This window comes from Diceros bicornis, chromosome 24 (assembly GCF_020826845.1).
Source record: "Diceros bicornis minor isolate mBicDic1 chromosome 24, mDicBic1.mat.cur, whole genome shotgun sequence".
NCBI lineage: Eukaryota > Metazoa > Chordata > Mammalia > Perissodactyla > Rhinocerotidae > Diceros > Diceros bicornis.
In genome coordinates, this window is record NC_080763.1 from 37222795 (window position 1) to 37250140 (window position 27346).

The 27346-nt window shown below is 52.6% G+C and overlaps 1 protein-coding gene across 6 annotated transcripts in view; it reads right to left on the reverse strand.

Annotated features, from left to right (window-relative positions):
• Window positions 1-1847: 1847 nt before the first annotated feature.
• The window catches only part of GPR68 (G protein-coupled receptor 68), a 28950-nt gene continuing 3451 nt past the window's right edge, over window positions 1848-27346 (reverse strand). The window contains exons 1-3 of one of the 6 annotated variants that reach the window (XM_058567555.1): window positions 21601-22722; window positions 15021-15133; window positions 1848-5086 (exon numbers count right to left, since the gene is read on the reverse strand). In XM_058567555.1, coding sequence (XP_058423538.1) covers window positions 3865-4980 — 1116 coding nt within the window. In that variant the 5' untranslated portion in view covers window positions 4981-5086; window positions 15021-15133; window positions 21601-22722 and the 3' untranslated portion in view covers window positions 1848-3864. Of the gene's footprint in view, window positions 5087-12816; window positions 13418-14933; window positions 15134-15287; window positions 15805-21600; window positions 22723-27346 lie in introns of those variants that run through there. The other 5 variants (XM_058567551.1, XM_058567553.1, XM_058567552.1 and 2 more) reach the window with 5 other exon arrangements.

A 27346-nucleotide genomic window follows, 5' to 3' on the forward strand; every position in this document is an offset into this window, starting at 1 on the left:
TATTTCGGCTACCTGTGTAGACAGAAGGGGAAGACTCCAAGATGATGGAACCTCTTGATGGAAGGATCCTGAATCACTGCCAGAAAGCAGCCGCTCCTTGGACTTTACATGAACAGGAGATAAAATTTTACTGTTTTAAGGCACTGTGATTTGGGGTATATTTGTTCCTGCAGCATAATCCAGCCTTGTCTAATACAAGCTTGGGAGGTTTAGCACTGAGAAGTCGGATATGAGAGTTGTCTTCAAATACCAGTGCCTGAAGGGCTGTGTGGCTCCAGAGGCCAGAACTAAGGTCAGCGGGAAAAGTGGTTCCTCTTTGGCTTGTTAGGAGTTAAGATTTTCTGCCCAACCTTGGAATGACTTGTCTTGGGTAGTAGCGATTGGTGTTACTGGTGGTATTTGCAGAGAAACTGGACCATCATTTTGGGGGGACATAGACGGGATCAGTCATGGAGACGGAATTGGATATCATGACCTCTACGGTACATTCCAACACTGATAGCTAATGTCTAATCCAGCAGTGTCCTTCTGAGGGTTGTTGAATTAAAGCAAATGGAATTGAAGTCCCCCCATTTCCCCAGAGCACCGGGCACCATTGTGACCCTAGGGTGATGGCCATCAAAGACCATCATCTTGCCAGATGAATTCCTGGAGGCTGCAGGATCACCAGCTGTGAGGAGCAAGTTTTTCAGAAAAGCATTGAACCAAGAGCGCCAGATTCTGGCTCTCTCTTGGTTGTACCAGCCAGAGGAAAGCAGCAGATGTGGAAGTATTCTGTGCTGAAAATTTCTCCCACTCTTTTCTGGCCAACCCACAGACCAATGTGTGTAAACAGGAAGATGAGCTCTCATCTTGCTAAGCAATACTGGTGAATAAGAAAGGAATCTAAATGCTTCTGCCACCTTTAGTCCAAACCAGATGGACCTTTTCCTCCACCCATTCTCTCAGGAGAAAAAAGAGTCTTAAGCTCCAATATGTCTTCACTTAGTCCATTTGGAAGAAGGATGACTCTTCCGGAACACTCTAGGACTCCAGGAATCTGACCCAGAGAGGGATTAAGTGACCAAAACCAAATTTACATTTTAATAAGATGCAGTTAATCCTGAGCGATAAACATGGCATCTGCCACTATTGAGAAGATGCTCCAGCCTAAAAATGCTGGTCAACAAATGTGGGCCTCCCCAAACAAAACCCAAGCAGTGAGGACAGCCCCCGAGAGATGAGTGCAACAGGCCTTTCTGCTTGGCAATCTTCTCTAGTGAGAAGGGGATAGTACAGTCTGATCAAGCCCCCTCTCGCCGTGGGAAGCAGCTACTGAGCAGGTAGAAGGGGTCACGTGTCCAAGGACAGTGGGAGTGATATTCTCCAAACCACAGGCCTGGGCTCTGTCCTCAAAAGGGAGGTGGCCAAGTTAAGTCCCAGAGTGGATTTGCAACAACGTGCTGAAGAGCTGAAGACACTTTACGAATCTCAAGAGGAGGGAGAGAAGACCCTGCTTCACTTGAGGTCTTGACCCTTCTTGGCCACTGCTGGGTGATCAAGGGCAGATCCCCTAATTGCTCTGTTCAAGTTTTCTCTGAGAAGGTCAACCCCTGGACCTTCCTGATTCCTTTGGGTGTTTCAAGGGCCCTCTAGACCACCTGGTGTTGGAAGACCCCCCCCCCTCCCTGATAAGGAAGGCAGCACACTCCAGCTGTGGCTGGTTACTTTGCTTTATTTGCAGACTCAAGTTTGCTACACAATTCCATTGCACAGTCCAACATTCGCATACTTGGCATAAAAGAGAGGACGATACAAAAATACAACTCTTGATAGTAAACGGAACTGCCTTCAGCTCATCCCAGTCCATCCCAGTCCATCCCAGTGGGAACGCCCATGATGAAGCTCAAAAGAGGGGGAAATCCTGTGGAATGAGGAAGCCTGCAGGGCTTCAACCAGTGCCATTGCCCCAGTAAGATCCTGGGCTGACACTGGGTGGGCTCTTCTAGGCTGTGTGGCCATTTCTGCCACCTTCAGACCTGGTCACGCCCTCCTCCAGGAATGCGAAGAGAACCTTCCCGGGTTATGGGAGGCACTCCATAAGGGACAAGTGTAGCCCTGGGAGCCCAGTAACCACACTTCCCTGCGGCACATCCAGCCTGGGCTATCTGCCTCTGGGCACCCCTGATGGGAGGGTTAAGAGACGGGGTAGATCTACCTCTCAGAGAAGGGGGAAGAAAGGAGAAGAGAGATTGAGGAAGAGATTCTCCCTGGCTCTCTCTTTAGCAGATTCCAGAAATGTTCTACTGATGCCAGTTTCTACATCTCCAGACTTGAGCCCACTTGAGCTGTGAGGAGCTCAAATCCCAGGCCTTTGAAGGAAGTCAAACTAGCCCAGCCCACTGATCAGGAAATCTGAAGGGCCAGCATTTCGGTAAAGGTGGGCAGGTCCCTGGAGCAGCAAGAAACTCTTCTGGTGCTTGGTATGTTTACCAGCGCAGGGGCTCAACATGGTCAGGCACAAAGTTGCAGGAGAGCTGAGCCCTGGACCCAGCCTTCCAGGACAGAACAAAAGATGGCGGTCAGTGCCCTGGCCTGCACATGGCCCACAGGCCCAGTATCACTCTCCAGGTGGGGGAAGTGGGACGTCTGGCAGAGGAGCAGTGCTGGAGGACAGAGGAGGCAAGGTGAGCCCAGGGCCACCTCCTCTCCTTGTCACGGGGCCTACTTACACCACAGTGGAGCTAAACCCCAGGCCTTTGGGCTGAGAGATGCCAGAGAGTGTGTCTCTGTTTTGTTTGTTTTGTTGTATCTGAGAACTTGGGGAGAATGACATGCTCCTCTCTGAGACTGCTAAACACTCCACAGTGTGTGTGGCAGGGGACAGAGGCGGGGGCTGGGGGGGTGGACACTGCCAGCAGTCATATGACCCTAGCCTCAGTGTCTTGGCACACAGTTGTCACGGGGACCCTGGCATTTTAACCATGAAAACACACACACAAACACATAGACACACACACACTCCCAGGCTGCCGCGTCTGGTGCTTCTGGGCAGATGGAAACAAAATGAATTGGGAGGAATCTGTGTGTAGGGAACTTGGCTTTAGGCCTCTGTCCCGACACCTGAGCTTCAGTACTGACTTTATAAAGAACCACAGACGTCACTCCAGGGAGCCCCGGGGAGCCCTGGGATTTGTTTTCCATCAGCTCTGGGGCTTGAGGAATCTGCTCAACTCTCTCTGTGAAATTGTGATGGGGCTGGAGCTGGGATCTCTCTGCCTGTCACTACCCCCACCGTCCCCCCACACACACTCCCAGTGCCCCAAACGCCTCTCCACCTTCCTTCTCCTCATCCAACCTCCTGGCTCCACTCATCTTCCTTCCCACCCTTCGTGGGGTGGGGCTCAAGAGTTAATCATGACAATACAGCTTCGTGTGTCACCTCCTCAGATAATACCATTGCATTTGGACGGGTGTCATCTGTGACAATGATAGCACTGGAAGGCCCTGGCAGGTGCGTACCCAGGTATCCACTCTCATATCCCAACCCCCCTCCTCCATGTCCTTGCACTCTGCACCCCCAACCCCAGCTTCTCTCTGAAAACCTCCTGGAGGTGACAGTTCACTGTCTTCCTCCCACCAGCTGGCGGCAGACAATACTCGTGAGCTGACGGGGCTTATTCCCACATCCAACAGCCCCCTTGGGCTCAGCAACTGGGGCAGGCTCCCTGGAACCAGAGAGGTCTTGCTGCAGCCCAGGCCCCAGCCCAGTGACCCAGGCCCAGTGTCCCCTCCCGCAGAAGGAGGCACCGGCATTTGGCAAAGTGGGCGGCGGCCAGCGGGCAAGCTCAGGCCTCACTTCGCCCCACACGTGAGTGACCCCGGCTAGGCCAGCCCGCCCGTGGGGGACCCTCCCACTGCAGATGAGTTAGGGGTCTGGAAGGCCGAGTGGAGCTTCATTAACAGCTCCGGCTCCTCGGTTTTCCCAGAGGCCTCGGGGGCGCCCAGCGGGTAGGCCTCCCTGGCCCGGCCGGTCCTGGAGCAGGTGAGGAGGGCCAGGCAGGCCCCCCGGAGGCGGGCCAAGTCCCGGTGGGTGGTCTCGCTGACGAAGCAGTACAGCACGGGGTCGGCGACGCAGTTGAAGCTGGTGAGGAGCAGGGAGAAGTGGTAGGCGTTGAAGATGCCCTTGGCGAACTCGCAGCTGGACTCCCAGAGGCTGCGCACGAGCAGCAGCACGTGGTACGGCAGGAAGCAGGCCAGGAAGATGACCACGGTGCTGAGCACCAGCCGCTGGATCTGGTCCTTGCGGCTCTTCTGGGTGCCGTGGCTCCGGCGCACGGCCCGCAGGATGCCCAGGTAGGAGGCCAGCAGCAGGCAGATGGGGAAGAGGAAGCCCACCAGGAAGCGGTAGTAGTTGATGTTGCGTTGCCATGGCTGCAGGGGGTAGTGCTCGAAGCAGACGCGGTGCTGGTCCTCGTCCTCCACGACCTCCTTGTGCATGAGGAAGTAGACGCTGGTCAGCAGCTCCTTGACCCAGATGACCACGCTGACGCCCACGGCCGCCTTCAGCGTGCGGAACTGGTGGAAGCGAAAGGGATGGGCCACGGCCAGGTAGCGGTCGATGGAGATGCAGCAGAGGAAGCCCACGCTGATGTAGATGTTCTCGTAGAGGAGGATGCCGCACACCTGGCAGGACAGGTCGCCGTGCGACCAGTGGTCGTGCTGCAGCACGTACTGCAGCCAGAAGGGGAGCGAGCAGATGTAGAAGAGGTCGGCCACCGTCAGGTTGCACAGGTACACGCCCAGCTCGTTCCGGGCCTTGATCTGCAGGTAGCCGAAGTAGAGGGACAGGCAGTTGGCTGGGAAGCCCACCACCAGCACTGTGACATAGACCACCGGGGCCAGCGTCTGGTGGATGGTGTGGTCGATGGTACAGCTCAGTGAAGAGTTGTCTGCAGTGATATTCCCCATCTTCGGGCCTGAAGGGGCCTCACCCCTCATGGGCTCAGAGAACGGGCCAGTCTCCCTGCTGCCATCTTGGTTATAGGCTGTGGCGCAAGCTGTATCAAAGGCCGGGCCTCATCGGTGGTGGGTGAGCCCCTGAAAGCTGAAGGTGGGAAAGGCTTAGAATGATGGGAGCTAACACTGATCCAGCACCTACCGTGAGTCAGGCACTATTCTGTGTGCCTCAGTTCATTTAGAAGAAAATGATCCAGCCAACCAACTCCAACTCAACTAGGATATCTGAATGAGTGACACACCGAGACACAGCAACATGGCTCATGTCTCCCCATCCCCCTTCCCTGGCTTCCTGTTTCTTATTATTTTCCTGGTCCCTCAGTGCAGCAAGCAAGCCCGGGAGCTCTTGCGAGCACGAGCCCATCCCGAGCCCGGCTCTCCAAGGGAAGCTCGAGGCAAAGATGAATTCCAACCCACATGCAACAATGAGGGCCCCAGACACGCTCTTCCACAGCAATAAACATCATTCACGTTTTTCCTACTTGCTTATGGGAAAGTACGAGGTTGGTCAACACCGAGGCCGCAGCCTCTCCGGGGGCCTCTCCAGATAGCACAGAAGAGGACAAGCCTTGTCCACATCCCACTGTGCTCTGGGAAGAAACAAAGGCCGAGCTTCCCGCAGGGCATTGCCTGGATTCCTGGGTGCTCATCGGCAGGTACCACCTCTCCTCTCCTGCGCGGAGCTTGGGGACCCAGCGTGGGGGACAGCACAGGACCAGGGACTGAAGATGTGAGCACCAGGTCAGGGTCAGCTGCTTACAAACTGTGCAAGTCATTCACCCTCTCTGAGACTCAGTTTCCTCCTCTGTAAAATGGGGATAAAATCACCTGCCCCCAGGGTCAGTATCAGGGTCACATAAAATGATGATGTCAAAATGCACGGCATTGTTTTTCCAGAGGCAAAGAGGTGCAATAAAAGATGGTAATCTTACACAAAGGAGTGAAAAGTTCATACTGTGAGAATTTAACAAAGGAAATGCTATATATACAAATATGTTTGAATAAGATAGAATAAAATTTTTTGTTGTAAGCCTACTTTATAAATTAATATATCAAAACGAAAGGCCTGAACTGCTCTATTGATTTCACACTTCTGGCTCAGATGAAAAATCTCACTGTGTCTAAATCAGGATTTTTTAACCTTTTTTTTTTTTTTAATAATCATCCTCCCAAGGAGCCTTTTTAGACCGTTTTTTCTAACCACACCCCCCTCCATGAAATTTTAATACCCCATGTCTACTGCATATCTATCTGTTTAAGTAACGTGACCCGTTGAGAGTGACAAATCACTGTAATATCTACAATTTTTTTCACCCCACCCAAGAACCAATTTTCACCCCTCCTTGAGAATGCGTAGTCTGTATGGCTGCAAATTCTGAATGAGTAGGGCCTGAATTAAGCTGTTTTGTGGTATCAGCAGATCAACCCTACGCTTTGGTGTCTCTTTACCATAGTCAAGCTGGGACTCATGGACCAGAAGGGAAATCCCTCAGAGTCTACCACCAACCAACATCTCATCACCCGCTGACCAGAGCACCTCCCTCCACAGTCTCCCTCCTGCCAGCTCTGTCATGGGTCCCGCCTGGCCCTGTGGCCACGGGAGCCAGGGCTCAGCCTGGAAGCTCACGCAGCATGCTGGGAAGGGGCTCAGAGACATCCAGCCCAGCAGTCCCAGTCCTGGGGTTCATGGAGGATAAACTTGAGGGGCTCCCCTGAATTCACATGCTCAATCTTGTAAATATATAAGTATGTGCATTTTTCCTGGGAAAGGGGCCTGTAGCTTTCATAAGTGTCTCTAAAATGGGCAAGAGAGGGGCCTGGTCCAAAGCTACCCCCTTCTCAGCTGGACTCCCTGCAGCTCTCTCCATAGCCAAGCCTCTCCCACTCTAGCTCTCCCACTCCAGCCCCTGACCATTACCCACACAGCAGCCACAGCAATCTTTCTAAACTGCAAACCAGATCCTCCTCTGCCTCACTTAAAACCCACTGAGACGGTTTCTTATCACACCCACGATAAAACCCAAACTCCTTTCGAGACCTACAAGGCCCAGCATGATCTGGCACCAGCTCCCCCTACTTTGCCCACCGTCACCACACTCCAGCCACACCGGCCAGCTTTCCGTGCCCTAGTCGCCCGGCCTCACTCCTGCCTCAGGCCTTTGCGTCAGCAGCTGCATCTCCTGGAGTGCTGCCCCCTGCCCGCCTCCTACCCCCTTCACAGGGCCAGCTCCTTTGCCGCCAGATCTCAGCTTAAATGTCACCTCTTTGTGAGGCCTTCCTTGACCACTCCACTTAAAGCAGCTCCCTCCCCAGTCACCAGCTTTGATTGCTCTGCAGTGCTCCCATCAGCATCTGAGAGTTCTCCATGTTTATTTACTTGTCTGCTTCTTGATGATCTGTCTCCTCCACGAGGACGTAAATTCCAAGAGGGGAGAGGCCCTGTGCACCCTGAACAGTGCCTGGCACATCATAGGCATTCATGAATACTTCTGGAATGAAGGAGTGAATGCCCCCTCCCCATTTTACAGGTGAGGAAACTGAGGTTCCAAAGGGGAAGTGACTTGCCCAAAGCCAGCCTGAGGAAAGAAGCACAGGCATTAGAATCCAGGTCTCCTTGTTTCACGCCCACCTCCCTGCCACATCCAGTCCCACCTGAGACTCACCCCCAACCTCTCGGTCCCCGGAAGACGAGGACTCCCAGTCGGGCTCACCTCCCCGTCCTCTCCAGGGCACAGGCCTGGAGTTTCAGTGATGGTGGTGGAGGGGAGGTGCTTCTTGTTGTTTTTAATTGTGGTTAAATATATATAACATAAAATGTACCATTTTTCGCCATGTTTAAGCGTACAGTTCAGTGGCATTAACTACATTCACATTGTTGTGCAACCATCACCACCATCCATCTCCAGAACTTGTTCATCTCCCCAAACTGAAACTCTGTACTCATTGAACACTAATTGTCCATTCCACCCTCCCCCCAGCCCCTGACAACCACCATTCTACTTTCTGTCTCTATCAGTTTGACTATTCTAGGCATCTCGTATAAGTGGAATCATATAGTAGCTGTCCTTTTGTGACAGGCTTATTTCACTTAGTGAAATGTCCTCAAGGTTCATGCATGTTGTAGCATGTGACAGGATTTTCTCCCTTATTAAGGCTGAATAATATTCCATTGTATGTACAGACCACATTTGGTTAATCCATTCATTTGTTAACGGACATTTAGGTTGTTTCTGCCTTTTGGCTATTGAGAATAATGCTGCTGTGATCATGGGTGTACAAATATCTGAGTCCCTGCTTTCATTTCTTTTGGATAGATACCCAGAAGTGGAATTGCTGGATCATATGGTAATTCTATTTTTAATTTTTTGAGGAACCACCATTCTGTTTTCCACAGCAGCTGTACCATTTTACACTCCTACCAGCAAAGCAAAAGATTTTTGTTTCTGCTTATATGTTTTGATGGTGAGAGGAAGGGAGAGGGGGCAGCTGAGGCCTGTGACCCCTAAACTCTGCCCACAGCCCAGCAAGTCAGAATTTGGCCCCACTCTCCCTCCTCTTCCCAGCTCTCTGTCCCTGAACCCCAAGCCCACACCTGTGGGGCCAAACGGTTCACCTGGTTTAGATATGAGGAAGGCCACAGCAGCACAGGTCCCTGAACAGTCCCTAGGGGCACCCACCCAGGATCTTCCATGTCTCTGAATTTACCTCAGGTTTTCCATAGTCCAGATAAAATCCACCCACAGGAAGATAAAATTCACTCATAAGCCCAGGTCCCCAGATGCCAACAAAACAGGGCAAATGAAGACATAAAGAAAACATGTGCTGTCAGGCCTTAGGAATTCAATGAGAGTCACCAGGCCTGAAGCCTATTGTTTACTAGTGGTGAGTGAATGCATGTGTAGGGGGCACTGGGACAACGGCTTGTAGCTTCCTCTTTCCTAGGCCAACAATAAGCAAATTCTGGCAACCGGAGTTAGAAATTCTCAGCCTGCAGGGCAAAGAAGAAACATTCAGTATGTTTAGATTAAAGCACCTTCTACGTTCACTTTAGAGGGTTTTGAATTCTAGAGCAGTGGTTCTCAAACTTAAGTGCATCTGAGTCACCTGGAGGATCTGTTTAACATTACTGAGCCCCACCTCCAGAGTTTCTGACTCAGTGAGTCTGAGGTAGGGCTCAAGAATTTGCAACAGGCTCCCAGGTGATTCTGCTGCTGCTGGTCCACGGACCACACTTTGAGTAGCAAGGCACTCAAAGGTCTAGAAGATCTGGTAAGTGTCCTACATGAGTTCTCAGGCTGGAGAACAAAGGTGGCTGGAAGGGGAACTTGAGACCCAGAAGAACCTTGTGGGCAGAACCAGGGTGCAGCCCTTGGGAGACAACAGCCTCTCAAGAAATAGTGACTGAATCTCTCAGGGTATGTACACTTTGTATGTGCAAAATCTTTTACAGTGACCAAAGCATTTCACATTTGCCCTCTCGTCCAATCGTCACAACAGCCCTGTTATTTTGCTCATTTTAGGGACGAGGAAACTGAGGCCCAGAGAGATGGACTGGCTTGCCCAACAGTCCAGTACCTCTGGGTTTCATTTGAGAAGTATTTGTGGAGCACCTACTACATTCACAGCACCAGGCTAGACATGGGGGCCTTAGCGATGAAGAAGAAATGGCTCCCACCCTCAGGGAGCCTCCAATCTCGTAAGACAGGAACGTCACATGCACAAAGCACTACGACTCGAGGCGGTGTACGGTGGGTGCTGTGGGCACCCCTCGCACTCACATTTAATGTTGGTTCGCCCTTTTCACCCCACACAAACTCTCTGCGACACGGCATCTCCTCCGTGGTTTCAACCCCATCTACACTTGGGCAGTTCCCAGACCTCCTGCCGGGTGGAAGGCTGACATAACCAGCTTCCGGCCCCCCCAGGACATGCTCTGTGAGGCCCACCCTGCTTCCATCATTTTCTCCGCTAGTCTGTTCTTGGAAGGGGCATCTCCACCTGCCCCGTCACTCATGTTGAATGGCTGGCCTTCAGCTTCCTCCCTCTTCTTCACCCAGAGCATCCAGTTAATTACCCAGCTCCTCCATTTTTAACTCCTAAATATTTCCCACATCCATCTCCCCCTCTTCAGCTCTCTCACCAGTGCCCTAGATTGGCTTGGTCAAGATTTCCTCCCAGAATGCAACAGCCTCCAATCGGATTTCCTGCCTCCATCTTACCACCCTCAAACTTCTGCTTCAAACCCTTTGATGGCTCTCCAATCATCCGTCTGTCCATCCACCCATCTATCCATCCATTCACTTATTCATTCATACAACAAATACTTATTCAGTATTTGTTATAGATACTCATTAACAATAGATACTTATCCAGTATCTATTAAATGGAACGCACTGCACTAGTCACTGGCCCCTGGTGTAACTCAAGTTGCTTTCAGTCTCATGGGAAAGGGGAGAAGATAAGTGAAACCAGCTTCCAAGGAGACCACAGGATTTTAAGGGAGTTTATAGCTGATGACCTAACCCAGCCAGAAAAGCCTTCCCAAGCAGCAAGTTGCACTAAGTCCAGGAGAAGGGGGAAGGGCTGCCTGTGCAGACGGGAGTTTCTGCCTGTGGAAACAATGTGTGCATCAGGCCAAATGCGAGAGAGAGAAAATGGGCACCTTTAGGGAACGGAAAGAAGCCTGGCATGACTGGGTCTAGGTGTGAGGACGCAAGGCCAACGTGAAGCTGTAGAAACTGACAACTAATTAGAAGGGAGGTGGGCAACAGTCAGGGACAAATTTGAGATGTTCCTCAGTGCTTGGTCCTTATAAACTCTCAAAAATTATTTGTTAGATGGATGGATGGGTGGAGAGGTAGGTGGGTGGGCAGATGGGTAAATGGGTGGACAGACGAGTGAGCGGGTGGATGAGTAGATGGATGGATGAGGGGGTAGATGACTAGATGGGTGAGTGAATGGGTGGTTAGATGGATGAACGGGTGGATGGATGGGTGGATCAGTAGATGGATGGGTGGGTAGATGTATGAATAGATGAGTGGGTGGACGTGTGAACGGATGGATGGGTGGATGTGTAAATGGCTAGATGGGTGAGGGATAGATAGATAGATGGATGGATGGATGAATAGGTAGATAGACGGATGAATGGGCTGCTGGATAGGTAGATGGTTGGGGGGTTTTGAGGTTGGGTGCTAGGACAGTGGAGATACCATTAATAGAAAAGGGAGAGGGAGGAATCACTGTGGCCTCCTCTCCAGGAGCATGGCGTCTGCTCAAGCTGCATGAGCTGCTCAGAGGGTCCTGCTTTTCCACTCAGGCCTTATCACAGCCAGTCCTCCCTTCTACCAGTCCCTGAGGACAGGCACCCCCAGATGGAGACTACAGCTAGCCAGGGGTGTCCCTTCTCCACCTGGTCTCCACAGAAAGCTTGCTTCTCAAAAACCAAAGGACTCAGTGGATGCAAAAGTGTTCTGTAAATGGAAAAACGTGGATGGGATGAAAGAACCAAGCCACACCTGTTGAGAGCCCTCCACATGCCAGGCACATTTCCGTACATTCATTCTCTCTTTGAACACCACTCTCATCAGTGCCCATTTTACAGATGAAGAAACTGAGGTTCAGAGAGATGAACCAACCTGCTCAAGATTCCACAGTTACGACGTGATCGGTCAGGTTGTGAACTTGGACTGGCCCACGCTTTCCTTTATGTCACACTCTCTCTCTGTTTGCACCCTCCACCTCCAGGCTTGGCTCCAGTCCTTACAGATGCCACCACAAGGGCCACCAGGCTTGGTCCTGGGCTAGCCCCCTGCACCTGGAGGATGCTCTGCCAGGTCAACCATCTCCACAGCACCCACTGAGGAAAACCCACTGTGCGCCCAGCCCGTGGTTCCCCATGGTGGAGGGGGTTGGGGCAAAGAATCAACACAGGAGCTGCTGCATCTACCTCAAACACTTGATCATCCAGCTGAGAAATGGAGAGAGTACACACGAAGCAACCTGACGCCTAAAAGCAAATCTTTAGACAGAAGCTCATCAGCGTAGAGGTCTCCATGGATTCTAATGACCAAGAGAAACTCAGCCCTGAAAGGGAGGAAGCGCCCCTTTGACGCACGTGGAGAGCCTGATGCATGTTCCCAGCAGGGAGGTGGAGGTGTCTGATGCTGGCGCTCGGCGGGCGCATAAACAGTGATCTAATCCGTCACCGGCTCCCATGTGGTGCACACAGCACGCATACAGACAGTTACTCACGGGGCCGGCGGCCCTGCTCACGGAGCCCTGAGCCCACAGAGCGGGAGGTTCCTGCCAGCCCAGCTTCCCTTCCCTTCTGCTGGTCAAACCTCCACACGCTTGAAACTGGGCTGTTTCATTTCCTAAAAGTGCTTGTCACAGAGGCTGTTTGATATTTCCCTCTGGGGCGGGAGTGGAATCAGGCTGCACTTTTTCTTGGTCCCCATCTTTTCCCCCAACAGCCTCCCTCCGGCAACAACAAGGAGACAGAATCTCATTTCTGAAGCCCTAGTGGCTGTTGCGAAGTTCAGTCCCATCTGGGCTCACGAAGTCACTGTGAGTCAAGTGGGCCTGGCACTGCTAACCCATTTCACACAACCCAGAGCCCAGAAAGGCTAACCAGTTGCTCAAGTTCACACAGTCAGTTGGGCGGATCTGAATCCAGAACCCAGGTGTCAAGGCACCAACTTGCTGCCTATAAACTCTTTTGAACACAAACCACAGCAATAAATACACTTGATGCATCTCACGCAGACAGACACGCACGCACGTACACAGAGAAACAAACTTCCACAGAGCAATACTTACCTTACTACTTGCGACGCATTCTGACTATTTCCATTCTATTTTGTTTTTCTAAATGCAGGTCATGAGCTGTTAATTGACATCCTGAGCCACTAATGGACACGATACCCAGTTTGGAAACGGCTGGACTGACCCCAGCCCGCTCAGACTCCAGACCCCAGGGAGGCGACAGTCTCTGCAGCCAGGTGAGGAGCAGAGAGGGAGCGGCAGTGAAGGGGAATCTGGGTCCTCTCTGACTGCCGGCCCAGCTGAGCTCTGCCCTCAAACCTCAAACAGCCGGGCTTCCTCCAGCGCCTCCGCAGAGGCCTGGGGGAGGAGACTGGACCACCTTGCCTGGACTGGCAGACAACCCTGCAGCCAGGACCCATGCTCCCCCTCCGGTGATTTCCCGCAGACCACGCCTCCCAGCTCGGTCTAGAAAATCCCAGCTGGAGGCTGCCCATTCCTGAGCTGAGGCAGAATCATGTGAACTCCGATCTGGTGTCAGGCTGGGCGGGTGCTGGTTGCGGAGGAACACTTGCCAGCCAAAGGATGAGGGCGGCGGGACTGCTCCCTCCATGCATCCTCAGTCTGCTTTCCACGCACCCCAGAGGCAGGAAGCAACCTTGCTAGGAATGTTAAAGCCTGAACTAGGGACAGGGGACCATGGGGACTCAGGGGGAATGCAGGTAATGCACTAATTCTACCCATCATACCACCTTTGAGCACCTACAGGATAGCAGGAGAGGAGACAGAGGGTGTTGAAACCCTGTGCCAGGGTCCTCGCTTGAGCTACTCAGACAGGCCGACCCTCAAGTAACTAGAATATACCATGAACACCGTGGTCACTGGCGAGAACAATGGGACAACAGGCAAGGACAGGGGGAAGCTGACTGTTTCGCTCCCACCCCCAGGCTGTCACCCGCCAGCCGTTAGCAACCAACATCTAGGGCAGTGGGTTGCAACGTACCTTACAAAATATCTGGGGAGCTCATAAAAAATAATACTGATGTCCAGGCCCCACCCCAGGCAAATTAAATCATACTTTCTGGAAGTGAGGTGCCAGCACCAATGTTTTTAAAAGCTCCCTGGACAATTGCAGTGGGCAGCCAGGTGGAGAAACACTGATGGGGCGGAGGCTGACAGGATCCTGTTCTGCAGACCAACAGAGCGAGGGCAACGGAGTCAGGTTCTGGGCCATGAACAAGGCAAGCACCAGTGTTTTTAAACTGCACAGCCCAGAGCACAGAGAATGCACAGGGCTCTGGCCTCTTGGGGTCTTCTGGCTCTCAGGAGTGTTTACTAAACTCCCTCAGCACAGCAGGGCTGAAGGGACTCTGGAGGTTCACCAGCCCAGCATTCCCCATGACAGATGGGGAAACTCCAGCCCAGAGAGACAAAGGCTGTAGACCAGGGCCTTGCAGCTGAACAAGCAAGTTTTGATTCTCGAAATCTGCTGCCGACTTCTGGCGCCATGCTGTTTTGGCATGACCTCCTCCTTCCAAGGCAGTCTCCTTCGAAGCTGCTCACAGGTTACGTCGCTAGAGCCAGGACACCAACGTCCACCATGCTTGGGAGTCACTGAGGACGTGCGTTCTCCCTGCTTAGTTAGGTGATCTTTGGGACTCATCTTCTCTAGACAGTGAACTACTCTAGTCCTGTCCGAGGACAGTATTGGTAGGCATCCCAGGAAACATCCCCCTCTGTGGGTCGTGGGCCCTCCAAGCAAATGCTACCACACGCAGGCCTTCTTCAGTGGTCTCCTACGTCGGTGCTGCAAAAGCCTGAGCCTTGTTGTAGCGCCATAGCGTGCGTGTAGACACAGATGTTGTTTCTGAGTCGTGGAAGTGTGGTTGGCTTCCCCCGATGTCTCATGCAAGGACAGGTGGGTTAGGAGGGCAGGACTGACTTAGTGGCGAATGCCTGGCTGTCCCACGACACACTGGCCAAAGAGAGCACCTCCAGCTCTCTCCACAGGACAGCCTAGCCCAATAGGACACGCACACACAGGCCGTCTATACAGTCACCATCTATACCTGCAGGAACCACTGATGGCACTGTGTCCCCTCCTCCCCCCAGGACCCCCAAGCTGCTCCCAGGCTGCCCAGCCCCCTCTGCCAGCAGTATGTACCATGCCTCACCTGGAGTGGGGAGCCTTCCTCTCTCCAGGGACTCCCTTTCCCTCTCACCTGGGCCTTTAGGACAGTCGACAGAGGGATTAAGCTTACTTCAGTTTTGTTCAAATCAGCTGAGCCCACGTCCTCTGTGAGATGCCCACTCAATAAGAGAGAAATAGAGCCCATGCTGTGTTCCACTTTGGTGCTAGGATTTTGTCTTTAACCTAAAACAGGAGGGGAGGATTAGAAACCGTGATGACACCCAGCATCAAACAGTAGCCTGAGGGTCCTAGAAACCTCATCACTTCAAGTTCCCCAAATCTCACCAAGTAAACCCACAACTGAGTAAAAGTAGTGAGTTTGTAATAAAAACATAACCTCGGGGCCAGCCCGGTGGTGTAGCAGTTGAGTTCGTGCGCTCTGCTTCAGCGGCCCGGGGTTAGCAGGTTCAGATCCTTGGTGCGGACCTACATACCGCTTCTCCGGCCATGCTGAGGCAGCGTCCCACATAGAGCAACTAGAAGGACGTACAACTTGGACATACAACTACCTACTGGGGCTTTGGGGAGAAAAAAGGAAAAAAGGAGAAAGATTGGCAACAGATGTTAGCTCAGGGCCAATCTTCCTCAAAAAAAAAGAAAGAAAGAAAAAGAAACTGGAAAAAGCAGAGCAAAAATAAGTTCAATAGCTCTTTAAAAAAAGAGAACAAAATAAAACATAACCTCAAGAGAAGCCCCCTGGCCCACCTCCCCCCATTCAGACTTCTGTCCTTAAGCCCAAAATGGCAGGATCTTGGGGCTGCTGCTGAGCAGAGAGGGGCATTTAGTGAAGGGCGAGAAAGCCTGAGCCCTGTGGGGTGCGGTGACCTCACAGGGGCTGCTCGGGCCTGCCTCTGTGGCTCCTTCCACCCCGGAAGGACATAAGGGCCTACATTGGGCCAGGCCTGCCGCCTGAATTCATCTTCTCATTCTCTCTCTCAGCCCCCAGTAACAACAGTCATGAAGCACCATAGATGCCCCCCGGGATGGTAGCCCCAGAAGTTTGGACTGAGCCCTGGACATCCCTATGTGCCCCCACCATAAACGTCTGCTCCAGGGATCTCGGCCCTAAGGCCTTCGGGCACCCACTGGCCGCCCAGAGATCCAGGCAGCCTGGGAATCGTCGTAGGGAGGGCTCTGCAGTCTGCCCTGAGCTGGTGGCATCACGCAAGTCCTCCAGCACATGGCAGCAACCCCGTGGTCACGAGACGGACATTAAGAGCAGAGGCTCTGGGCCAGACCGCTGAGGGTAAGTCCCTGTGCTGCCACTGTCTGGCCACGTGACCCTGAGAAATCGCATACCTGGATGACCAATGGCCTTCTGTGAGAATCAAAGGAGATGAGGTCCAGCAAGTGCTGGCACTGAGTAGGTTCTTAATAAGTGTTGGTGACGACGCAGGGATGATGAGGATGGTGGTGGCGGCGGTGGTGATGGCTCACTCCCTCAGGCTCAAAGGTCCTGCCCCACCATCTGATCCACTCTAGAGAGGGTGAAGGACGGGCAGGCCAACTTGGTAAGATGCTCGTTATGTTGCACCACCTTATTCCCCACGGCTACTCTGGTGATTTGGGGCCAGTCGGGATAAAGGCCTTGGAGACTCCCCAAGGGCTCTGACAAGTACAAGAAGTGCCTGTCCTGAGCCATCTGCTGTTTGACTGCAGGGACCTTCGCTGACTTGCGTGTTGAGGGCTGGCCTTAGCCTTCCCCAGGTGGCAGCCTTACACTTCAGTACATGCAAGGTGCAGCCCTGTTGTAGGCTCAAAGTGGCCAAGTGTGAATTAAGGATGCCTTCAAGGACAGGAGGACGACCAGCAGAGAACCTCCCATAGTGCCCGGCGCCACGGCCCTGGTGGGGTCAGAGAAGAGGCGGGAGCAGCTGAGGATAGAGAAGCACAGTCATTGCAATTTCTGGAGCACGTGCTCTGTACCAAGTACCCTGCTGAGCACCTTCTAAGTGTTTTCTGTTTTAACCCTCACATCAACCCCGGAAGGCGGGCTTCCTTGTCTTACAGACAAGGCAACTGAGACTCAGCACCAGCAACCTGCCCAGGGTCACAGAGCTGGGACACAGCAGAGCCATTTGACTCCAAAGACAGGGCTCTGGACCACTGTATGAGCTTCCTGTGGCTGCTGGAACAAATGACCACAAACTTAGTGGCTTAAGACAACACAAATTTCTTATCTTACTGTCTGGTGGTCAAAAGTCTGATGTGGGTCTTGCTGGGCTAAAATCAAAACGTTAGCAGGGCTGCATTCCTTCTGGAGGGTCTAAGGGAAAACCTGTTTCCTTGCCTTTTCCAGTTTCTAGAGACTTCCAGCATTCCTCGGCTTGTGGACCCTTCCTCATCTTCAAAACTAGCAGTGGCGGATTGAGTCAGTCTCACATTGCATCACTCTGACCTCTGCTCCCATTATCATATCTCCTTTTCTAACCCTGTTGCCACCCTCTTCCACTATCAAGGACCCTGGATCACACTGGGTCCACCCAAATAATCCAGGACAATCTCGCTAGTTTAAGATCAGTTGATTAGCAACTTTAATTCCACCTGCTACCTTAATTTCTTGTCATGTAAGGTAACATAGTCACAGGTTCCAGGACTATGAACTGGATGTCTCTTTGGGGGCCATTATTCTGCCTACCACACCATCACGTTGTACATATTTAAACCCTGTAGAACAGCACTTCTCAAATGTCAGCCTGCACACGCATCTCCTCGGAATCTGGTTTAAGTGCAGGTCCTGGTTCAGTAGGTCTGGGGTGGGGCCCGAGTTTCTGCACTTCTAACAAGCTCCCAGGCTGGTGAGCCCAGGCCCACCTTTCTCTCTTTTGTAGCCCCACAGTGATTAGCACAATGCTGCCCCAGTGTTTGGCCCTTAATAAATGCTTGAGAACTGAAAGAAAGAGAGAGAGAAGAGAGAGGAAGAGTGGGAGGGAGAAGGAAGTAGACATGGGAGGGGATGGAGGAAGAAAGGAAATAAATAAATATCTGGATGTTGCCCCCCACCCCGAACCTGGGACAAAATGTGACAAGGAGAGAGAAGAGAGCAATGAAACCAGAGCCATACAGACCCATCAATAGAGCCATCAGCGATGTGTGGTGAGGGCGCGTTGTGATAGAGTCTCTGGGTGGGGGTGGACTTTGAGCCGTGCCTTGAGAGTGGAAGGTGGACAGAGTGGGCAGAAGACAGCTGAAACGTGAAGGGAGGGAGGAGTATAACTACTTATTAATACCCATCTCCCCCTCTCGACAGTAAGCTCCATGAGACAGGAGGAGCTCAGGCTGTTTTGTTCTCTGCCAGGGAAAACGGTGGTTTGGCCCAAAATAAATCCACAACAAAAATGTGTTGGATGTTTCAAGGAATAAATGAATCGAAACTCCATTTCTTTCTGCAGCCCGCCTGGAAGGCCAGCGTGGCTGAAATTGAAGTTAGGAGCTAACAAACCAGGGGAGACAGTCACGATACAGGATGAGGCAACAGGAAGTGGGTTGGTTTTGACTCGGAGGGCAGGGGTGTGTGGCCATATGAGAAGATGCGTTACAAAGTGGCTGCTGGAAGAGAGACTTTAGTTTCTCTTTCCAGACTCTGTGGTCTGTCTGAGAAGGTCTGAGCTGCCCGGGGCATCCTTCCTGCACTGAGCACAAACCACATGCTTTAGGTTGCCATGGCGACCCCCAGGCCTTCCACCCCCACAGGCCTCCTGCTTCCCCACCCAGAGCGCTCCAACCCATCAATTAATAACCCGATAATGTATGACAACAGTCACTCCAAACACCCAGGCGGCAGCCGTCTTGAAAAACAGACTTCTCCAGAGAATTGAGAGCTGCTCATCACACCCAGCCCGGGCCACCTGCTCAAATCTAGTTTTCTGAAACCAAATGACTCTCTCCCTGGCTTCTCCCTCCTGTTTTAAAGGCATTGGGTTGGCAGAGCCTGGGACTGAAGCCTCAGAGGTCCCAGGGAAACAGACGCTAGAGAAGCCACCATGTAGGATGACACCTGCTCCCTCAGCCCCGAATCAGGTCTAGAGAAACTGCCCCTGACCCAAACAGGCTCTGTGCGAGGCCCTGGGCATGGGTATTTGTACCTCTGCCGGTCTTCTGGGAGAAACCCTACATCCTTTGCAAAGATGAATTAATTTGTCACCATGGCACCCAGAGGGAGAGTAAAAGCAAAAGGGAAGGCTTTCAAGTTGTGGGAGATTCAAGATGGTTGGAAATTGATACTCTTCTCATTGAGAGGTGGGGTGTCCGTCCCCTCCCCTGGAGTCTAGGTGGGCCCTGTCACTACTTGACCAATAGAATAAAGTGGAAGCCACACTGTGCCAGTTTCAGAACCCAGGTCTGAAGAGAACAGCAGCTCCCACTTTCTGTCCCTTGGGATAGTCGCCCTTGAAACCTTGGTGCCATGCTGTGAGGAAACCCAAGTAGCGCCCTAGGGAGGCCCACAGTGAGAGGGACCAAGACCTTGGCCGAAAGTCCCAGCTGAGCTCCCAGTTGACAGCCAGGATCAACTGGCTTGTCCCACAAGGGTGTGATCTTGGAAGAAGATCCTCCAGCCCCAGCTAGGCCATCTCAGCCGATGTTGCAAGGAACAGAGATAAGCCATCCCCACCGAGCCCTGCCCAAATCACAGATTCACGGGCAAAACAGATGAGTACTGTTATTTTAAGCCACTATCTTTCGAAGTGGTTTGTTACGCAGCAATAGGTAACTGGAACCTAAGCGTTATTTTTCTCCACAATCACGTAAGGGCTTCACATGAGCTGGATTCTTTCCCATGGTTATTTGATTTTAATTTTTATAGCAACTTTGTGAAGTAGGTATAATAATCTCCATTTTTCCTATAAGATACTAAGGCTCGGAGAGGTAAGGTATCTTGTTTGAGACCAGCCAGCTAAAGGACGAAATCTGTTTTCCACTCTCTGTTTCCTGTTAGATGAGTCTTCTCTCCCTACTGTGTGCACAGTACCAGGAAGGGTGCAACATAATAGTAACAGCGAGAAGACTCAGGGCTAACATTTAGGGGGCGCTACAAGGCTTTCAAGGCAAGATCTTTACCTGCATGATCTCATAACCACCCTAGGAAGTAGGCTTTACTATCATGCCCATTCCACAGAAGGTGACACTGAGGCTTAAGAAGAAGAAAGGTGATTTGCCCAAGGTAATAGCTCTAATAAGTAGAAGAGCTGAGATTCAGGCTCAGGTCTTCTCGTTCTGGAACCGGGCTCTCAACTGCAGAAACTCTAGTCTACGATGTAGACTAAAGCATCCACATCGCTCCAGCCCTGTTTCCTCTGTTAAGCTCAGTTATTCTTTTCCCTCCTTCCGTCTTTCAGAAGCTTACCTGGGGTTTTGGCGGGGCAGGGGGTTTGAAGCAAAACATAACAAAATCATCTCAGATTTGTATAGTTTCAAACTATTCTCACAACTCTTTTGTCCTCACAACCCCTCTGTGAGGTGGCTGGGGCTAGTATTTATCTCCCTCTTACAGAGGCCTGGCCACAGCAAGTGACCAGCTCCAAGCCAGCGCTCTCTCCTCTGCCCACCGCTAAATCCCAAAGAGCCTTCCCCTGCCCTTTGGCCACCGCATCGCTGTTCCCCAGCCTGAGGATTACCCAGGCCCACTTGACTGCCAGGCAGGGGGTCCTGCCGACCAGCGACCCTACCCGGCGCTCCTTCGGCCAATCGCAGGTCAGCTTTGCCCTCCCTCGGTGGCAGGGGGCATGGTCTAGTCTGGGTAACCCGCCCTGTGCCCGACGAACTGCCCTTCGAGTGAGAGAGAGCGCGCAGATTTGGGGCAAGGGAAGGAAAGCCTGGCCCACATGGAATCTTTGGGTCACCTGTGCCGCCGAGCTCTGGGACATGAAGGGTTAGCTGCCTTCTCTTTTTTTTTTAAGTAATTACCAGGCGGCCACCGAGCCAGCCGAGGGGGTGGCTGCTACACCAAGCGGCAACCGCAGGCAGAGACACCTCACCCGGGAAACCGGCCGACACCGGGCGGGCCTCGCCGCGGCCCCGTCTGCGCGCCGCCGCCACCCACCTGCGCAGCCCCTCGGGGCGCGCCCGCACCTGGCAGCCTCCGCACGCACCCGCGCACGCGGCCGCCCCGCACGCACACGCGGGGGCCACGGGGCCGCGCCCGGGAAGGCGCAGAGCTGGACCCCAGTGGCCAGGATCCGCCGCCGCGCGCACGCAGCTGCCCCGAACTGGCGCGCCGGGGACCCCAGGACCGTGGCGAGAGGAAGAGGGCTGGCCCCGGGGAGGGGAGAGGGAGGAAACGTACCCGCGCGGCGAGGGGCTAGGCGCCGGCTGCAGTCACCCCACGCCTTGCCCGCGCCCCATCCTGTGGCCGGTGCAGAGCAAGCGGGTGGGCACTGCGTCCTCGGGCTGCCGGCGGAGGTGGCCTGGGGACGCCGGCGAGTCCATTCCCCAGCCAGGCCCTCCTCCTTCTCGGACCACGGGGCCGCGTTATGCCCCGATGCCCTGATTCCCCTCATCACCGCCCCCCCACGTCGGGCACACCCAGCCCTGCCCGTCCGCGCCCTGCCTTTCTCTCTGACCACAGGCCACAGGCTAGGCGCCTGCCGGGAAAAGCCGCGGTCGCGCAGACCTGTCCTGGAGGTACAGCAGCCCCTGCCCCCACTACCAACCTGTCACCGGACAGGCCCTGGAGCTGGCAGCGTGGGCTCAGACGGGACCTGGCTGCAAAAGGATAAGGGTCCTTCTCCAGCCACATCCAGAATCCTAGGTGAGAAGCTGAGAAGGGTCCACGATGCAACCTTTCCGTACTATTCACTGGGTAAAGGCAGTGTCCTGTCGCTGCTCGGGTCCTCTCCACCTCCCCCGACCTCAGCCTGGCATCGGCATCTGCACCTCGGTTTGCTGCTTCCTGGATCCCTGCTCTGCTACCGCCCAGGGCCTGAGTGTGCCTGCGACAGGGGTGACGGGGGAGGGCACAGAGGACCTGCTACTGGTTTTGTTGAGGATTCAAGGAGGCCTTAGGGCCCTCTGCCCCACAGACTCACAGGTAACAGCAATACACTAGTCCCAGCTCAGCTTTTGAGCGCTTCCTGTGTGCCAGGCTCTGTTCTAAGCATTTAAATGCATGAACTCATTTGATCCTCACTGCTCTATGAGGTAGATACTATTATTAACCCCATTCTACACATGGTGGAATGAGGCACAGAGAGGTCAAGTAACTTGCCCAAGGTCACACAGGTAATAAGTAGAGGCACTGTGATTCAAACCCAGACAGGCGAGTGCAGAACCCTCATCACCACCTGCATGCTATCCCAAGCCACCCTTAGCTGTACCCTCAGCACCTTCTGCTCTCTCACATCTGCACACCTTACTCCTGTGTCCCTCTCCACCCAAAAGACCTCCTGTCCTCCATCTCCTGAACTCTTGTCCTAGTTTTAAGACCTGAAAGTTGCCTCCCCTATGGAGCCTTCTTGGTTGCCCCAGGCAATTTGTGCTGAGTCCCCTCAGCACTCTCTTGGCTCCCTTCCCAGGATTCTTTGCACTGCCCACTGGGGTCACTGGACCACAGCCATCTCTCTGTATGGTCCTCATTCCCGGCCCAGTGCCTGGCTCAGAGCAGGGTGCCCGTTCCTGCTTGTGAAGTGAGAGTCTGGGACTGGTCGCTGCAGGAGTCTGCAGAAGCTTGTGCAATTGGTCGTCAGGACAGATGGTTAGGGATGGAGGGCAGCTGCAGTGCAGGCAGGGGAGGTAAAGAAAGAGATCAACATCTCACCTTCTGCTAACTCCACTGGGCAGCTCAAAGCTCCACACTTTGTGGCTTGGCCCCTAGGTGAGAAGTGGACACTGGGCAAGAGGGCAGAAGACACCCTGGCAGGAGGAGCAGAGGGAAGCAGGGAATTTTGCTTTTCCTGCTGCGCACATGCCCAGCAACCTCCCAGATCAGCCTCTTCTGCTGGTCCTCATTTTGACATTCCTCCTTCTTGCAAACTCTTCACAAACGGAGTTTTCTGGATGAACTATTCATGCCATAAAAATGCACGTATGCTTTTTAAAAATCGCCAAACTGGAAGTAGTTGTTAAGAGTTTTGCTTCAAAAGCCTGAGCCTGAATCTCAGCTCTGCTACCTACTAGTGGGGTGACCTTGGACAAGTCCCTTAACCTCTCTGTGCCAGGTTCCTTGTGCATGAAATGGGGACACGGCTTCTAAAGGGGGCTGAGATGATGACATGAGTTAAATCAAGTGAAGCCCTTAGCTCAACGCCCAGCACATATTAGGGTTCCATAGATGTCCGCTGTTATTATTTTCCACTCCAAATACCCTTATATAAGGCTCTTCTCTTTTGCATGTTTACCGTGTCCTTAGTGCTTATGAATGATCTCTTTTCATCCCAACAACAAGTAGTTTTAGTCTCTCCCTTTCATAGATCAGGAAACTGAGGTTCAGTGACTTGTCTAAGGCCACTCGATTCTGGGTGTCTGAGCCAGGACTTCAATGGAGTGCTGACTGAAGCTGCGTCTTGCAGCGATTATGTTCTGCCTCATCCTGTCCCCCCAGGAAAGAAGTGGGGGGTTTTAAAGCCCATCATCAGTTGCTAGATCCAGGATTCTGACTCTCAAGGGTACAGTGCATGCCGTGTAGAAAGTTTATTACAAAGTGAATCTTGCCAGGGCTGCCACATTGCACAATTCCAGGGGGGTGTACACACTGTAGCCTATCAGATGGTGGCCTCTGGAGTCGGGGCAGTGTGGCAGTACTTGGTAGCCCCGTCTCCCTGCCTCTCCTTTTCTAGCCCACAGTCTCTGTTTACAGATGTCCAAACATATCGAGAACCATTTACAGTCTAAAAACTCTTCAATTAAAACAAACTCCGTTTTGATTCATGCTGCACTTTTTGGAGACAGACAGCATGGCACCTATACTAGGGACTTAAAGATCCAGCATTGGCCTGTGGAATACAGGGTTGGCATCTCTGGCCACGCTCTCCCTATGAAAATGCCGTATTTGGAGACGCAAAGCAATTCATCGCACTGCCTGCCAAGTCGCCTTTTGGCTAGACTTTGCTGTGTTTTTTGATGTCAAGATGCCCAGTCCTTGTTGTTTTGTAACAAAACCGGGCATTGGCATTATAAACAACAAACAGCTCACTCAGTTAAAATGAAGCATGCATTGTTTTCCAGACTCTTCCTGGACCTAGAGAAGGGTAAATTATGGCCCACACTCTGGAATGCTGATTTGAGACGCTGCCCTAATAACCGTCTTTCTTGCCCACAGAAATCATCTCCCACATTGGGCTGGGCTCCCGAGATGTGGTCAGAATCAGAAATTCTCCATGCCTGGAGCAAGTGACATTTATGTCCATTTCTTCTTTTCCCGTCTCTCGTGGGTGGCTAGTCTTGGCATTTGCGTTTTCCCAGTGTCAGGCCCACGGAGGCACATTGCAGGTCCTCAGAAACAGCAGCCTATGGAGTGGATGAAAGAGGTTGGTGCACCAGGCCAGAAGCTTCTCCATCCTGCTCTATGAATTGTATCACCGGGCTCCCTTGCCCTCTGGCTTCTGTTCAGTTTGGCCAATGGGATGCACTAACTGGGATCAGAAGATGGCAGGAGAGTGGGGTCGGGGGAGTATTTATCCCCCTGCCAGGGTCGCTTCAGGCTGGCTGCCTCCCTTTGCTGAGGTCAGCAGCTCCTGTCGGAGTCCCTCTCCTGCACGGCTGTCCCCCTCCTTCCTCCAGGCCTGGGGATAGTAACAGCTCCCCAGAGATGCTTGTCCCAGGGTGCTGCACCATCCTGTGCTGGTTCCCGTAACCCTGTCTGCACCCTTGAAAACCGCCCCTGTGTTAAATCTCCTCAGCGGCCCTGCTTGAGTGTGCCTCTGCTTTCTGCCAAGACCCTGACTGACACAGAAGTGGTTTACCAGATGCGTCTTCATTGCAAACGCACACTAATGGAAGAATGTGCACGGGTTTTAGAATGTGCACAGATTATCCACTTTAAAAAATGACTTTTTCCGGTTCGTTCTTCCAATTAGCACAGCTGGTCAGCCTCAGAGGAAATCTCTCTTTGTCCCCCAAACAACAGAATGAGTCCCTACTTCCTCACTTGGCTCCAGCGCCAGCTCATCTCTGTGCCTGCCCGGCCCCGGGCCTCCTCTCGCAGAGTCCCCTGCCCCGTGCTTCCCATCACCATGAGCTTCCTAGCTACTCATTCAGGTGGACAACTTTCCTTTTGAGAAATACTTGCCATTGCGGAGTCAAGCACCCCCAGGGAAGTTTCAGGTAGCAAGATGCAGGTTTTTCTGAGAATTATCTTTTCTGGCATCAGCCATACTCCAGCAGGCTTGGGCCTGAGCTGATTAATCAGACGACTGACTTGATGAACACCACAATGTTGTTTCCGCTCCCACTCAGATAATCCGCAGGCTCTCAGACAGAGTGTGACTAATAAGGACACCCAAAGGCAGGAAATTCTGAGTCTGCTGGAGAGTCAGCTCAAGTCCAGGTGAAGCATGAGCACACACATCTGGAGAGCCAGGGAACCCATGTCACATCCTGGCTGGACTGTGGACTCCTGGAGAAGGCCTTAGGCTGGGCTTGCTCAGGCTGAGGCAGTTGGGAGAGGGGGTAGCATCTGAACGTCTGGGCTCAAATCCCAAATCTCTTGCTTTCAGGTTATGAGAGCTCTGGCAAGTTATGCAGTCTCCCTGAGCCTCAGTTTCTTCTTCTTTAAAATGGGGTTAATAATGAAGATTGGTGTAAAAATCAAATATAAAGGTGCTCTCAAGAAATCTGGTTGACATAGAAACCAGGAGACCGGCCCAGCAGGTGCAAAGAGAGCAAATTGTACTGGAAATGCACAAAAGGGGGCTTTGCTGAGTGAAGTAGGGTGGGCCAGGCTAGGGCTGTTCAGCCAGCAGTGACTAGCCTCTGCCTAGGTTCTCCTGTTTATGGAGAATGGATCGAATCCTGGCTCTTCACACTGGCTGTGTGACCTCAGAAAGTCACATGACCTCTCTGTGCCTCAGTTTCCTTATCTGTGAAATGGGGATAATAACACTACGTCGCAGGGTTGGTGTGAGTATTGAATGAGCTAATAAGTATAAACCTCTGAGAGCCACACCTGCCCATAGTGATTGCTCAATAAATGTTAAGGCGCCCCTCTTCATCCAGCACCTGTGGAAGGCATACGTGTCCCCTCTGGCTCAGGTAGGCAGGCTTCTTTGTGGTGACGAGCTGGGGAAACGGGTTTACTTTCTTTGATTTGCTCTATCAGATTTGCCTCCTCTGGGGCTCATCTGTGTGTGGATGCTGGCGGAGGACGGAGGTGAATTTGAGTGGTACTGAGCATCCAAGAACTCTTCCAGACTTACCTGCCTGGAGCCCCCAAAGAGAACCATCGGAAGCTCCCTGCAGCGTCCCTGGATAAGCTCAGATGCCTCTAATGGGGCATGGGAGTAGGAAGGTGAGAAAGGGCTGAACTAGGAGAGGACAGGCAAAGAATTTATAACCTCCACGGGGGCCTCACCTAGAAAATCGTGGTGAAAATCTCCCTCTGTGCTTCAGACCTTGCCTGGCCTGCTCCCAGGCTATCAGCTGGTGTCTTGGGGGTGACAATGGTGCCAGAGAGGAAGTGAAGCCTTGAGGTTAGGAGGGTGGCCTCTGGAGCCAGACTGTCCGGGTTCAAATCCCAGCTCTGCCACTTGCCGAGTTATTTAACCTCTCTGTGCCCCACGCATAAAGTGAAGAAGAAAACAATGGCACGGACCTCATAGAGTGTTGTGTAACGTGCTCGGAACGGCTCTTGGCCCAAAGTGCTCAGTAATGTCAGCTGTCATTAATTATTATTAATTATTAACCACCAGCCACGGCGCCCTCTGACTACCAGGGACAGCAATGTGGTAACTAGAATAATGCCCACCCCAGATGTCCACGTCCAAATCCCGGAACCTGTGAATGTGTTGCCTTACGCACAAGATGTGCATTTGCAGATGTGATTAAGTCAAGGATCCTGAGATGGGAGATGATCCCGGATTATCCACACTGGCCCAGGTAATCATAAGGGAGAAGAGGGAAAGGATCAGGGTGATGCAGAGTGCAAAGGACTCAACCAGCCACTGTTGGCTTTGAAGATGGGAGTTGGCCCCGAGCCAAGAAATGCAGGCAGCCCCGAGAAGCTGGAAAAAGCCATGAAATGGATTCTCTCCTAGAGCCTCCATAAGGGAACTCAGCCATGCCCACACCTCGAGACCCATTTGTGACCTCCAGAATTGTATGAGAATAAATTTGTGTTGTTTAAGCCACTAGGTTGGTGGTCATTTGTTACAGCAGCAGAACTCATACAGCTGCCGAGACCCAGCGAGCTGCATCCTTAAAGAGGACCCAGGGTGAGGGACTCCACAGTAGGTACTGAGCACCTGT